The following is a 15,448-nucleotide window of genomic DNA, read 5'->3' as shown; positions in this document are numbered from 1 at the left end:
CAGGAGAGGTCTTTTGCTACTCTTTTGGCTTTAGTATGAGATGTAATGATGCTTTGTTTGGAATTAAAATATTTATATTTTTCTCTCTATACTAGGTTGGTGATGTAGTAGAAGTACAGGCAGACGAAACCTTCCCCTGTGACCTTATTCTTCTATCATCCTGCACTAGTGATGGAACCTGTTACGTTACTACAGCCAGTCTTGATGGGGAATCCAATTGCAAGGTAATGGAAAGGAAATCTTGCCTAAACATTCTGAGCTCAGGATAGTTAATCATACAGTACTGCTTCCTGCTGCCCCCAGTCTTTTATTTTTTTCTTATTTGTGCAAGTTTTGTATTTGAAGGCAGCTTTTATGTAATTGTGTTTGAACTTCCGATCCAAGCAATTACTCAACTCTAGGGAAGAGGTTGGTGTTCGGTGAGGAAAATCCATGCCCCAGATAAAAGTCACTACATTTTTTGTAGCACTGCTTCATTTATTATTGACATACCCCATTCGATGTTTTATTTTGGCTTTTTAAAATGAATGTCATTAGAGGCTTAAACTATGGAACTATAAAAATAACTTACATGTACTCTATTGATATATTTTTATTTTGAAAGTGATGAATATTTTCTTTAAGAATGTCTATTCATGGCATATAGAAACTCTACCTTGGAGTAGTTTGATTGCTTTAAAAAAAATCCTTAGGGTTTTATTTGGCAAATGTTTGTTTCATTGCAACTGGGAAGAATTATAAATGAGCTAAAGTGAGTTTGCTCATATTGGAGGATAACTTACTTCCATGGTACTTTCTAGCAGTCAGTTCTTGGCCCTTGTCCAGAGCTCCACAGGGCATGGAGATGCATCCTCTATATGCAGTCTTTAAGGAAGGGCACTAATGTGCTCACCTCTGTGTGTATCCTTGAGGGCTTTTCTCTGCTTGTTAATTCCATCTGGAGTCGAGAACCAGGAATCAGTATGTGAAACAGGAACTGAAATGCCTGTTGGATGACTAATTCTGTACTTCAAGGGCATGGTGATGAACTAGTGCACTTAAACTGTTCAAAAACAAAGTTAAATTTGAGGAAATGTCAAGATAAAAATCAAGAAATCTACCTAAAGATGCCCTAATAAGGAAGAAAAGTTGTTTAAAGGAAGAAAGCCTTTAAGTGATTTCTTTTTTCAATTAAGTCGATCTGATCAAATCCACTAAAAGTACATAGGTCTTCAGAATCAGGGGATAGTTTTAAATATAGCTCAGGCAGTTCCGTAATATTCCCAAAAGAGCATGCAACAGCTTTCCCTTCTGCGTAAGTGGTACAGTCTTGGAGTCTGTGTTAGCCCTCTTTTGATAATTTATAAATGGGTTTATTGGAACCTGCCTTGAGTTCCGAGTAAATCAAGTGCATGGTATACTCTGCTATTCTTTCTGACTAAAGCAAGACACATCCTATCACTGTTCTTCATATGAAATGTAACCTCTTTGAGGATTTTTTTAGATCATTTTTTTGATCATTTTTAAGATCATTATGCTATTTGTGTAATGGAACTAATGAATTTTTTTCTTCCTATTGGCAAAATGTTAGCCTTCTTATGACACAGAGGGTTACTAATGCTCAATTCATATGTTTACATTGATATCACCATAGTCTATGGTGAACAAAATAATAGGTCTCAGTTCTATAAATAGAAGAAAAAGTAAATGGATTAAATTTTTCATTGGGTTTTCAGTTAAGGATATGCATGCTACAAATGGAATTCTCTCTGCTGTCACTATCAGGAAAAGCTTTTAGTTTTTTCATTATCTTTGAAATCCCTTTGCAGCAGGGTTATCTTTCTAATTATTTGTAATATATTTGAAGAATAATAATACTGTAAAATTTAGTTAGTGGGAAATGTGCATCAATATTTGTATTATGCTGCCAGAGCCTCTTACCAAAACATACTGTGTTCCTGGAATAAGGTGGGTGTACAATTATGAAAAGAATCACTTTTTCTTGTTTTTGCTTTTTCTTCTGCTTTCATCTAGACACATTATGCAGTACGTGATACCATTGCACTACATACAGCCGAATCCATTGATACCCTCCGAGCAGCAATTGAATGTGAGCAGCCTCAACCTGACCTCTACAAGTAAGAATCACCTGGTTTCGTTTTACAGCTGTCTAATAGTCTGTTGACTCTGCTTCTCCTTGCCACCAGTATTGCAAAGAAACACCCACCACTTAGCAGCCCTCCTTCATTCGTGTTTTTATGAGCTGTTCTTCCCTTCTGGCAGGGAAATGAATCAAATCAGCCTTGTTCACTACCAGCCTAAGATAAATCATTGTGGGTCCAGACACCTTACTTATGATTTTTCTTTTATTTTTGTTATTTGTAAACATAACCATCTATCAAATTTTAAGATTGTTATCCCATAAGGCTGATCTATCAGATTCATGCATTAATCAGAGTTCATTAAGACAAAAGTAAACCACTGTGTGTATCATCCCACATGAGGATGAGGATATGAGAGAGAGGAAGGGAATATGGGGGCCATGCACCATCCTTTTTTATGATGATCATGATGAACTGAGTATTGCAAATAGGCTGGTTTTTTTGTCTACAGTAAACAGTTAAGTGAGGGAGCCATGACATCATGTAATTTCCTCTATTTTACTATACTTAGGCTTTATGGAGTAGATTTGCTGATTAACATTCATTGTGGGTTGTCAAAAATTTGGCATTTGATTTTTAAAACTGGTTAGTTTGGTTGATTAGAGCATGCTGTTAATGAGGGTAGAGTAACAAGTTTTATCCCCGCGTGGGCCAATTAATCTCATTCTGTGCCCTGTTACAGATGGCATCAATTACCCATGCCAGGCATCTTGTTAATGAATACTGTTGGTCATAACGGGAGACCAAATGGTTGGATGTGGCTTAACACCAACGCACAGTAGTGGAAAAACAAAGTGTTTGTTCCTACTATGAGAACAATGCCTTCCCTGCTTCCCATCATTCCTCTTTCCTTCCTTCTGTATCCACCTTGATAGTAGGAAGTGGGACCATAAAACAAAACAGCTGTTCCCTGCCTTCAAGGAGCTCAGAGTTTGCAAGGCAGTTAAAATTTATATTAGAGCTAGGCTAATAGAATAAAAGGCCCATGGAATCACAGAAAAAGGAGTGACTAATTCTGCCCGTGTTAGAGCCTAATATACATTTTTGCGTGTTTATATGGCAACTCCTAAATTTTTCAAAGGAGACTTTTGGGGCAAGGAAGGTTATTCCTGATTTCTCTGGATTAGATTGAGTGCCCTGGCTTCGTGTCTTCAGAATACCTGTACTTCTACCACCCTCGTGGTGACACTGTACTTGCCTGTTAACCTGTTTGCCTTTAGTGGAAGGAATATATCTTTCTGGCTTACTAATGTGTCTCCAGCACCTACCACAGTACTGGCACAATGGAGATTATGTGGTGATTAAATGAGCAGATCATCATACTTAATGTATCTAATAATAATGGTTCAGCTTTTCTGAAAAACAATGATAATGCAAGTTATAAAATACAACTCTCTTGTTAAGGAAAGTTAGGCCTTTTTGCCGCATTTTTGAGAAACGCAGATTATCATGTGCCCAGCCATATTAAGTGATCAGATCAAGCTCAGTATTGAGACCAGCTGAAAGACACAGGCTGGAAATATCCAAGATGGCAATCAAATGTTTGCTTTCTAAGACTAATGCGGTGGTTCTCAAAGAGTGATCTTGGGTCAACAGCAGCATCCACTGGGAACTTGTTGGAAATGCAAATTCTCACCTGAACCATAAGCTTGGGGATGGGGCTCAGAAACCCCCAGTTTAATAAGCACTCCAGCAAGTCTGATGCATATACAAGTGAAAGAACCACTGAACTAAGGGTCTTGAAAGTAGTGTTTTAGCACCAGAAACCTTTCTTCATATGAATCTAAAATAGAGGTTAATTATTTATATAACATATACATGAACAGGGATGTTGTGTGCATGCACAATGCCCACTAGAGTTTAAAAATCGATTGAAAATTTTTATTTCTTATAATCCATAATATTATTTTTAAAATCATATGAAAATGTCATGCCTCTTCAGCATAACTCTCCTCCCCCCCTTTATTTATTTATTTATTTTTTAATTTTTTATTTATTTATGATAGTCACAGAGAGAGAGAGAGAGAGGCAGAGACATAGGCAGAGGGAGAAGCAGGCTCCATGCACCGGGAGCCTGATGTGGGATTCGATCCAGGGTCTCCAGGATCACGCCCTGGGCCAAAGGCAAGCGCCAAACCACTGCGCCACCCAGGGATCCCTCCTCCCCCCCCTTTAGAAACATAATAGCTTTTTGTAGTTCATTCGGTCTTAAATCTTTGATATGATTTGTATTTTGATTCATTCCCATTTTTGTGGCATATAGATTTTACCTTGATAAGGAAGACACATTTGCCATTATGTTCTGTTTTGCAGGTTTGTTGGGCGAATCAGTATCTATAGTAATAGTCTGGAGGCCGATGCCAGGTTAGTTTGTTGTTCCTTCAATCTGCCCTTTCCTGGAGGAGGCGGGTATATGTCCCTTTAAAGCCCATAAAATACCCCAGTACTGTTCTTTATAGAAAGGGATGTAAAGGTGAATAAACCTGGATTAACTATCAGATAACTAGCTGGTATCCCAGTAGTGAGTCTTAAGTAACTAACCTTGGGATTGATAGGGCCTCTGAGTGTGGATGGAAGTGATGCTGAGGGTTTCCAGAATCACAGCGCTCCAGGCACTTGGGCTCATGCTCCCAGATCTGTTCTGGGCTCTGTGCTCTTTGGTCCTGGTTGTACAGTGACAGACTCTACTGGAAGCATACCTGGAGAACGGTGGCTAATGGAGAGTAATTGAGGGCTAAGGTGGTAGAGTAAAAGCTGAGAGAATTACCTAGACTGAAGTAAAATGAAAAGCTAATCATTTATAATAAAGCAATTTATATAAAAAGGGATTTTTTTCTTCCCTCTTCTATCATCCAGTTAATTACCTCGATTTTCCCACTTGCCCTTTATAGCCATGCTCAAAAGGAATTTAAATGTCAGATGCCCAATGACTGCCCAAAAGATGGGTTTACTCTCTCTAAATATGTCAGTGTGGCTTTCCCACCTTGACGGTTGCTTTCCCAGTCTTTTATTTGTCACCTTTTCTTCCTGTTTCTCACTCTCTGGGACTCAGAATCCTTTTCTCTCTGTGTGCACCTCGTTACCTCTGTGTGTTGCTGGCTGCTCCCGTGCTCTGCTTTCCATCTATGCTGTACCCTCAAGTCGATTCAGAGGGAAAGCTCTTTCAGCTCATCCTGTGGAGGAAGCATAGGATAGAAGTGGAAAGATACATTCTGAACCCCTGGGAGATAGATGTGTGTTAGGGCAAAATAGGTCCCCAGAGTTGATGATGCTGTATTTATTGGGCTGTTTGGATAAGCTGTGTCCATTTTTTTATTTAGGTCTTTGGGACCTGAAAATCTCTTGTTGAAAGGAGCTACACTAAAAAATACGAAGAAGATATATGGTGAACCATTTTTAAGATTTATTTATCAGAAATATGCTTTGTAAAGCCTGTGCATAAATAGTGCCATGTTAAAAATTGGACATTGCAGATAACTGCCACTCAGTCTAAGCCTATTTTTAGGTAGTAGGCATTTATAAGATGGTAAACAAGCTTACTTTAAGTATGACAAATATAGTATGTAGAATTAAAATGATCTTATAAATGATATGTCACCTGGTGACTAGACTAAGGTTTAGAATGCCTACTTCTGTAGATGGAAAAAATGAATAGATCCAACTTGCTGGGGAGGTGGTTGGCAGTCAGACTTGTAACCTAGTTTTCATTGTATTCTTTTATTCCTTAGGAGTTGCTGTTTACACTGGGATGGAAACCAAAATGGCTCTGAACTACCAAGGGAAATCTCAGAAACGTTCTGCTGTTGAAAAGTTAGCATGCACCACATTTTTTTTAGTAGGGTTTGAACTGTGAAATAGTTACTTTTTAGTAATTCCGAATAACAGCCAGCACAAAAAACAACATCAATTATAATAGCAGCTACCACACTGAGCACTTTTTATGTTCCAGAATTGTGCTCAGTGATTTGTATGTCTGGTTTGGTTTAATCCTCTGAGCAGCTCCGCAGAGTAATTCGTATTAGCCTGTCTGCTTCACAGATGAAGAAATGGTCTCCGAGATAAGTGACTTACCTAAGCTTGTGTAGCTATTCAGGGGCAAAGTTTAGTTGAAATATAAATTTATTCCCTTTTGCTGCTGGATAATGGTTTGGGTTCCTCTGGTGGCTGTGTGTAAGGAAGTTCAACAACATAGATAATAGTCTCCTGCTAGATCTAGCCAATTGCTATGGCATGGACCTCACTGTCTTGTTACCATGGATATCCATGTGTCAGTGACAGCCTTTCAGATTCAAAGAATCCATACTAGATTTGAGGATTTCACATTTGCTCCCCCACCCTCTACTGCAAACCCTTAGGATTTGGGGAAATGGAAACAACCTACTCTTTCTGTAAGGGTTGAGGTGTAGGTACTGTGTATGCATGTGTGTTTCCAGTCGCTTTTTGGAAGCCTTATTATTTTAAAAGAAAGTGTGTGAAGCTAGTCAGCCCCTGCACTTTGGGGAGCATTGGTGACCAACAAACAAGTCAGGGCTAGCTTTTCTACTTCACCACCTGAGAATAATGCTTCTGCAATGATAACTGAGGTTCATACATACAGGCTTGTGCTGTGGTTACACATTGTACACAGGAGAAGCTTGAGGAAACTGAACAGTTTAATTTATACGTGGTTGATATTTTAAATAATTGTATAGCTTTTAAATCCATAATATCCTATTTTTCAGATCCATTAATGCCTTCCTGATCGTGTATTTATTTATCTTACTGACCAAAGCTGCAGTATGCACTACTCTAAAGTATGTTTGGCAAAGTACTCCCTATAATGATGAACCGTGGTATAATCAAAAGACTCAAAAAGAGCGGGAAACTTTGAAGGTAATCAGTTTTATGCTGAAACTTTTAACTCTTGTTAAAAATTTTAACTAGCATTTTGTGACCAAGGCCACCCTTTATTGAAATGTTGCTCTGATAATGATACCTTTTGCTAACTTCCTGGTTTTCTCTTGGTTGTATGGTAGCCCTAAGCTATTAGATACATAAGAAGTTTTATAGTATTTTTTTCTTTTACTTTAGGCACCTGTGCTTATTTTTAGCTCTTTAGTTAAGACTTTTAAACAACTGAGCAAGAATCACTGACACATGACTATATATGAGCTTGTGATACATCATGATAGGAACATAAAAAATATGTTCAGGTGCCTACATAGAAACTTTGATCCTACATTCATATTGGGAGAGGGCAGAGAATTTAAGGAAGTGAAAAAGTGTTAAGTCAGAAGGTACTTTACTGAAGACTAATGATAAAATTGAGGGTGTTTTTAAATGTTCTTTTCATGTACTGTGATAAGAATTTTGGCCAACGGTATAATATCATTAGGAAGTTTTCTTTGTAGCAACAGCAGTGCTTTTGGCATTGAAATAAAAAAAGTTAATTCTTTATTTTGTACTTGTTTGATAGAACTGTGCATCTAATCAGCATGAACTATTTCTTTTGTTTCAGGTTTTGAAAATGTTCACTGACTTCCTGTCGTTTATGGTTCTGTTCAACTTTATTATTCCTGTATCCATGTATGTCACAGTAGAAATGCAGAAATTCTTGGGCTCCTTCTTCATTTCATGGGATAAGGACTTTTATGATGAAGAAATTCATGAAGGAGCCCTGGTTAACACATCAGACCTTAATGAAGAACTCGGTCAGGTTAGAATGCATTTTTACTTAAGTTAATATAATGAAAGTATCTCTTCTTGTACTCTGGATTACCAATTTATGTGACAATTTCACATTTGGAAATGGGATTCAGGGGTGCCTGGGTGGGTCAATCAGTTAAGTGTTAGCCTTTGGCTTGGGTCCTGGGATCGAGCCACACGTCGGGCTCCCTGCTCAGCGTGAAGCTTGCTTCTCCCTCTGCCTCTGCCTCTCCCCCAGCTTATGCTCTTGCTCACTCTGTCAAAGAAATGGAAAAAATCTAAAAAAAAAAAATGTGATTCAAATATTCCTTTATGCAGGCGTGTAATGAAGACAAGCAATGTTCTCATAGCTGAAACATCAATTATTTTGCTGACATTTTTGAGGAGTATCCCGATATATATTCAATTAAATGTTACAGAAATTTTCTTTAAGACTCACCTGGCGATGTAGTTAGATTATAGTTGGTTTTTTTTTAAAGCTTTTATTCACTTATTCATGAAACACACACACACAGAGGCAGAGACACAGGCAGAGGGAGAAGCAGACTCCATGCAGGGAGCCCACCGTGGGACTCGATCCCAGGCCTCCAGGACCAGGCCCTGGGCCGAACGAAGGTGGCGCTAAACCACTGAGCCACCCAGGCTGCCCAGATTATAGGTTATTGCTTTGGAACACATACATGTAGTTATTAGTCTCCATCACCATCTGTTACCATTTGGTGCTAGATGATGGGGTAATAAATAAAACTATTTTATAAGTGCATTTTGTTCCATAAACAAATTTGACCAGAGTTGTCCTATGACATTTTCTTGGTACATTTCTGATCAGACAGGAGACGGTCCTAGCAAAAGCAGGGTTGTTTATTCGAGGGCAGGAATCTAAATGAAGGCACAGTGTGAGGGCATGTACTCCTGAAAATGCTTTTTTGCTTCATAATACCAGTGCAGCCCAGGCTGTGGCCTCATTTCTAACCCAGGTGCGTTTGTTTTGCAGTGCAGTGCAGTCTTGCTGTAATTCTTCACATGATGACTTACCGGTATTGAGAAAGTTTCTCCCTTTGTCTGAATTTACTGTGTGTCGTGTAATGATCTTCACAAGCTGAGGGAATTTCTTGGCTCTCCTTTAATTCTCATGGTATTTAGAATGTCAAGGCTGTGGAAATGTCATTTCTATGACTGGGAGATGCAAATGCAGTGAATGGAACTGTGCGGCTGGACCAGGGCCTCACACTTGTCTGAAATGGTGCCGAGTTGCATCTACGCCTCACAGCTGTCTTTCTGAATGTAGCCCCCTGCCCCACTGCCCTCACTCCTTCTGTTCTTTACCCAGTCTTGCCTGGACCCAGGCACCATCTTAACAAGTACAGTCACAAGGGTGAAAGGACACTCCAGATATCATTTTGTGGAGACCTGACTGCAGGACTCCAGCATCCCAGACTGTGGAATCTGCATCCCACAGAGATACTGAGTCACTGAGGATAGAATAAGACATGAATGAACAAATGCTTTTTCCCTTAGATATTGTTCCCAGAAGATTCTTTTGAAGGTGACTTCAGCTGCCACAGCTCACCTTACTTACCCTTTTGAAACCAGAGGTTTTTATCCAGGAACAGAACTGTCTGAATAGAATGACTTGAGTCTCAATAAAAATATCCATCTGCGACATTGTTGCATGAAAACAAAAACTGAGTTACAAGCCCCCTCTGGTGAACTTTCCCAGGTGATTTAGTTGATGAAATCTTGCCTATTCTTAAATCCAGTGCTTGGCTCTTGGATTCACCTACCAAGGTATGAACGTGGCAATAGCCCCAGGACACTGCAGATAGAATGGCCGTCATTCTGCATGTGGCTCCTAATGCTCAGTAGAGACAGGCGGGATATCTAGGCCAGGTGCCACTAAATGAGATGCTTTTGTCTTTCAGGTCCCCACCTCAGCAATTCCATGTCACCTATAGGATTATAATCTTGTTTCTATCATCCAGGCTGTATTCACACTGCACAAAGTAAAGTAGTGTCTTGGGTAATGATCTGGTAAATTTGATCAGTGAAAAGAAACTACAGTTTTCATTTCAGCCACCGCTTCTTTCCCTTACCAAAACCTGCCTTGCTGGGTGTGATTGTCATTTAGTCAAATCACTTACTTAATAGCCAGACCACCACTTTAGTTTATATGGTATAAAAACAACTTGCCTTCATTATCAGCTTATATGTGAGGAAACTACCTGAATGAAAATGCAAAGAAGTCTTGAAATAGTTTCCTAGGTCGTTTAGCATTCAATGGACCAGTACACACAAAATTAAGTGTAACCAGTTTTCCTCCTTGATGAGTCATAATTTCAGATCCGTAGGACTTTTTATGTTACAAAATGTAGTGTCAGTTACTTCCCATCAATACCATTGCAGATACTTGCTTAATGTCTTGTAAAATGACCCACATTGAGTGGTGCTTGGATGTCTCAGTCAGTTTTGAGCATCCGACCCTTGGTCTTGGCTCAGGTCTTGATCTCAAGGTCATGGGTTTAGGCCCCATGTGGGCTCCGTGCTGGGCGTGGAATGTACTTAAAAAAAAATGACCCATGCTGATACTTAAAAAACATAAAGCTTTGTAAGGACAGTGTTTGACTTGAGAAACAAAAAAGAAGTGGGAGTGCCTGAGCAGTCAGTTGAGCAACTGACTCTTGGTTTTGGCTCAGGTTGTGAGATTGATACCCATGTTGGGCTCTGTGCCTAGCATGAAGTCTGCTTGAGATTCTCTCTCCCTCTCCCTCTGCCCCTCCCATTCGTTCTGTCTGTCTCTCAATCAATCTATCTTAAAAAGAAGAAGTAGACTGCTCAGTTCAGTTGGAAAAGAATGGAGTCCTTGATGATCAAGCGTCAGTCTTTTAGGCAACCAAATGGTTTCAGCTCATCTTGAGGCTATTTTGGGGTAGCCTCCTGCTTGTATCCCCTTCAAGTCTTTCAGCTATGCCTAATGGTGTGTCTGGGTATACACTCTGATTCTAGGAATTCAGTCCGGCTGTTATGTATTGAACTTACTTAACCTGTATATGAAGAATATGTTATTAAGAATGAGATTATTACTACAGAGTAAATGAGAATAAATAAAAAACCCTCAAGTTGATCACCGTTCAGTTAAGGAACGCACGTGTTGTGCCTAACTATGGCAATGTGATCATAATTGATCAGAAAAGTAGGGCATGTGAAATGATGGAAAGAGTCCACTACTGTGTGATTTTGGTCATATCAACAGCAATGACAGTCAGCATCTATATGATACCTTATTGTTTATAAACATGTATTATTGTGCTTTATTTTCTAGACTTTACAGCCTTGTGCAGCAGGCCTGGTCAATTAAGGTTAATATTTAAAGTTTACAGAGATGAGAATTTTTCAAGGTAACAGAGTTAGTAGGTGGTGAAGCCAAGACACCAACCCACATGTTCTATCAGGTTGAACGATATGAAAATTTTTGACCTACAAAATAGGCATTTCCATGCATTCATGAACCTTTAGTTCAGGGCTCTTTTTACCCTAGAATAGCTGTCTCACTTTAGGCTTTGCATCCATGAAATGATGGGTTTGAGTTTGCTATTAGAGAAAGAGCCTTTCCAGTAGGCTCAAAACCCACCACTAGCCTCTTGAGAGTCAGGCAAGCAGCAGCCTCTCACTCTTTAGCCCTTCTCCTTCAAATATGAGAATACTCTTTAGTAACAGCTGACCTTCTCTTCCTCCTTCTGTCAAATATAGGGCACTTATTAGAAATGCACATTACCTAGCCCTGCCCCAGAACTGCTGAATCAGAAACTGGGGAATAGAGGCCAGATATTTGAGGTTTTAGCAAGTGCTCCAAGTGAGTGTGATGCACGCTATGATTTGATAATTACTGTGCTAGGGTATAGTTTGGTGGCCTGTACCTGTAAGATTTATTGTATGCAGATCCATACTGCACAAAATGTTATATATAGGGAAACAGTTGCACTGTATATATTTTTAAACCACCACCTTTGACATTTATAAAAGATTTCTAGATAGGGAAATGCTCCTCCAAGTGTAGGAGGTGTAGTAATCCAGGACCACTTCAGGGGAGAATGAAGGTAAATAATTTTGATCAGGAAAACAGCCCCACAGAGTTTTATTTTAACTGGAAAAATCTAGATGATACAGGAATAATACCACTTGGATTAATTTAAAGAGTGAATTCAAACTTGGCTGGCTAACAGAGCAAAAAAAGGAAGATTGAAATGCTATATTTGTGCCAGTGCTGCTACCGTGAAAAGCTTTGAAAAATAATTAGAAAGCAAGTACTGCTGGAGTTCATCTCTTTCTCCCTTACATAATGAAAACCTTAATCTTGTGCTTATGCTTGTTCCTGTCAGCCCATAATTTTAACTATTTAAGCATAAATTGCCAAAAAGGAAGATAAAATTGTGGGTTTCCAAAAGCCAGATGTTATAAATAGAAGAGATAAAAACTGAGATAAAATGGAAATGCTCAAAATGGTTTATTTTGCATGGAGAATTTATTTCGTAGCTTATTTTTCCCATTATTTATGAAAGTATGCTCATTATACTCTTTTGCTTATATTATACTTTAACCTGTTGTTATAAACTCTGGGTGTTTTTTAACTTGGGAACTTTTTTCAGGAGTATCTAAGAATATACATAGTATATGGAAAGAAACTTCAATTATGTTTTTGAACATTATAGAGTTACTCTGTCTCCTAATTAAGTAACTGATAACATTATTATTTTGCCTGATTATTATTTTTGTATTCTGGGGTTCTGTCTGCATTATATATATAACAGTACATTTTACTTCAATCCAGTGTATTCGTAGGAAATTTTACTTTTCAAGGAAAAGTTTTGTTATATCCCAGTTAATTTGAGTTCCTGTCAAATATTGTGTGTGTGGGCAGCCTGGGTGGCTCAGTGGTTAGCGCTGCCTTCAGCCCAGGGCGTGATCCTGGAGACCTGGGATTGAGTCCCACGTTGGGCTCCCTGCATGGAGCCTGCTTCTCCCTCTGCCTGTGTCTCTGCTTCCCTCCCTCTCTCTGTGTCTCTTATGAATAAATAAAAATTTAGAATAAAATCAATTATGGAAAATCAAATGTTCTTCCCTGCAAAAAAAAAACACAAAATATTGTGTGTATGTATGTAATAAGTGGTCGGTATATTCTTATTTCCCACTTGGAAAACTGAGGTTTATTTTAGAACCTCTACGTCAAAACAGGTAAGTAATAAATTGAAAGTTTCTTAGTTTGATAAAATAGCCACATTTTTCTTTTCTCTTAATCTTCTGTATTTGAATGCGTCTACCTTGGACGTGTGTTATTACTATTTCAGTGCCTTTTTAGAAAACTAGGGGCACCTGGCTGGCTCAGTTGGCAGAGCATGCAACTCTCGAGTTTGGGGCCAAGTCTGAACCCTACATGTGGTGTGGTGTTTACCTAAAATTAAAATCTTTTTTAAAAATTAAAAAAAAATACTTGTTCATTTCCCACTCCTTTCATAAGATTGCTCTTGTAATTAACTGACATGTGATGAGAAGTCTGAGAAAGAGTGCTTTGCTGTGGGTAAGAAAAGAGCCCTGCCTTACAGCTGAATGAAAAATGAATCTCACTGAAGGAGATAAATCTGCCTATGTTTGTGTCCTTGTTTTTAGGTGGATTATATATTTACGGACAAGACCGGAACACTCACGGAAAATAGCATGGAATTCATTGAGTGCTGCATAGATGGGCACAAGTATAAAGGAGTAGCTCAGGAGGCTGATGGACTCTCTGAAACTGATGGACCCTTAACATATTTTGACAAAGCAGATAAGGTGGCATTTTCTGAATTACCATTTTACTTTGAAAAATCAATCTATGTGTGCATGTGTTAACTTCATGTAGTAGAAATGAAGAATCCAAATGCATGACATAGACTTGGGAATGACTACTCATTCTTTTGACTTCTACTTTCTGGTTTCACTAACACCTCTGGAAATTGCAAATAAGTAGAATGTATAAATAGGGAGGATTGGGAGAAATGGCTTTTGGGTAAAAATTTCACTGGCCTGTCCGTATGATCATAATTCTTTATGCTTTGTCTTTGAAAATAATGTGCTGCTACAAGAACGAAGTCTTTTCAGATCACTCGAATCCCAGGAGTGTCTAAACGTTAAATGAACCCAAGTCTCCCTGCACCTGAGCCATTGCCAGATTCTGAATTAGATCCTGAATGAACTCTTTTAGGCCATAAAGAATTCACTGATTTAGTATTAGGTGGCACTACAGTAGCCTGAATGAGTTAACACAGCCCCTAGGGTATGTTAGCTGAGAACCAAGGTTGCCGGTAGGTACAAGGGAGGATATATAGCTCATTTGAGTACTAGGGATTTAGAACTTTCTGCTACTCAGCTTGCTGGAGGTTATAACATTTTCTCACATTAATACCTTTTCTCTGTTCGCTGACTACCAAGTGATCAAAGGGAAAATAATTGAGTCATTTTTCTGTTACTGTTCAACAGAACCGAGAAGAGCTCTTTCTGCGTGCCTTGTGTTTATGTCATACTGTAGAAATTAAAACAAATGATGCTGTTGATGGACCTACAGAATCAGCCAAATTAACTTACATGTCCTCTTCACCAGATGAAATTGCTTTGGTGAAAGGAGCTAAAAAGTAAGCATTTCTGTTATGTTATGTGAATAAATTGAAGAGATCTACTGTACAGCGTTGTAGTGGTAGTTAACAACACACTTTTTTGCCCTTCGAAATTTGTTAAGAGGGTAGATCTTATGGTAAGCAAGTTCTGTACCGCAAACAGAACACCAGTGGGACACAGAGAAGCTTTGAGAGGTGTGGGATATGTCTCTTCACTTGCTTGTGGCAGTGACCTCATGGCTGTTTGCATGTGTCCAGGCTTCTCAAATTGCACACATGAAATATGTTTAGTTCTTGGCATGTCAGTCATACCTCAATAAGGCTGTTTTATCAACCCCGAGATACATTATAGAGAAATACATTAGCATTTTTGAAGAGTTAAAAAAAATATGCACTTTTACTTCTGAGAAAGTGAAAACACTGGAGAACCAGGGTTGCTTTTTCTCTGTTTGCTTCAATAACCTTATCTTATAAATATTCTTTAATAAAAGGCCGAACTGCTTTATCTGAAAGTTTGTGAAAAATTCCTCAAACCTAACCAATTAAGACCAAAAAGGAAACGGCAATGCATAGATGTAACTTGCATGACTATTTATGCATGCCAACCAGAAGTCCAAATGTTCATATCGGATTTTGCAAATTATATAACCGTGGCCACTTTTTGCACAACACATGTTATTTCTGAAGTGCTCTCAGCAATTTTGACGTCATTTTGTTACTGACAGTCCTGTTCTACCCTTGAGGCCTGAGATGATTAAGTGGTTAAAAGGTCACCCAATATGTTTGCTACAGAATTGGAATTACAAATTGCCTCTTGAAAAAAAAAGAAAAAAAAAAAAAACAAATTGCCTCTTGATCACAAGTCGTGACTAGGCTTCCACTTCCTCTTTGCTACCCTCTCAGCCATTAAAGGCAAGTCTAGTTATAGACTGAGATTTTGTTCCACATAAGAGAGAAAAAACAGTAAACCAAGTATGC

General features: G+C 38.7%; 1 protein-coding gene across 5 annotated transcripts in view; it reads left to right on the top strand.

Moving 5' to 3' along the window:
* ATP11C (ATPase phospholipid transporting 11C) overlaps nucleotides 1-15,448 on the top strand; it is a 184,540-nt gene that overhangs the window by 111,839 nt on the left and 57,253 nt on the right. For all 5 annotated transcript variants that reach the window (XM_041740622.1, XM_041740623.1, XM_041740625.1 and 2 more), the window contains exons 6-14: nucleotides 96-224; nucleotides 2,014-2,117; nucleotides 4,455-4,505; nucleotides 5,462-5,526; nucleotides 5,870-5,951; nucleotides 6,863-7,013; nucleotides 7,639-7,836; nucleotides 13,488-13,649; nucleotides 14,337-14,488. In XM_041740622.1, the coding sequence (XP_041596556.1) occupies nucleotides 96-224; nucleotides 2,014-2,117; nucleotides 4,455-4,505; nucleotides 5,462-5,526; nucleotides 5,870-5,951; nucleotides 6,863-7,013; nucleotides 7,639-7,836; nucleotides 13,488-13,649; nucleotides 14,337-14,488 (1,094 nt within the window). The remainder of the gene's footprint in view (nucleotides 1-95; nucleotides 225-2,013; nucleotides 2,118-4,454; nucleotides 4,506-5,461; nucleotides 5,527-5,869; nucleotides 5,952-6,862; nucleotides 7,014-7,638; nucleotides 7,837-13,487; nucleotides 13,650-14,336; nucleotides 14,489-15,448) is intronic.

The sequence above is a fragment of the Vulpes lagopus genome, chromosome X, assembly GCF_018345385.1.
Source record: "Vulpes lagopus strain Blue_001 chromosome X, ASM1834538v1, whole genome shotgun sequence".
Lineage (NCBI taxonomy): Eukaryota > Metazoa > Chordata > Mammalia > Carnivora > Canidae > Vulpes > Vulpes lagopus.
This window is presented reverse-complemented; position numbering and strand designations above follow the sequence as displayed.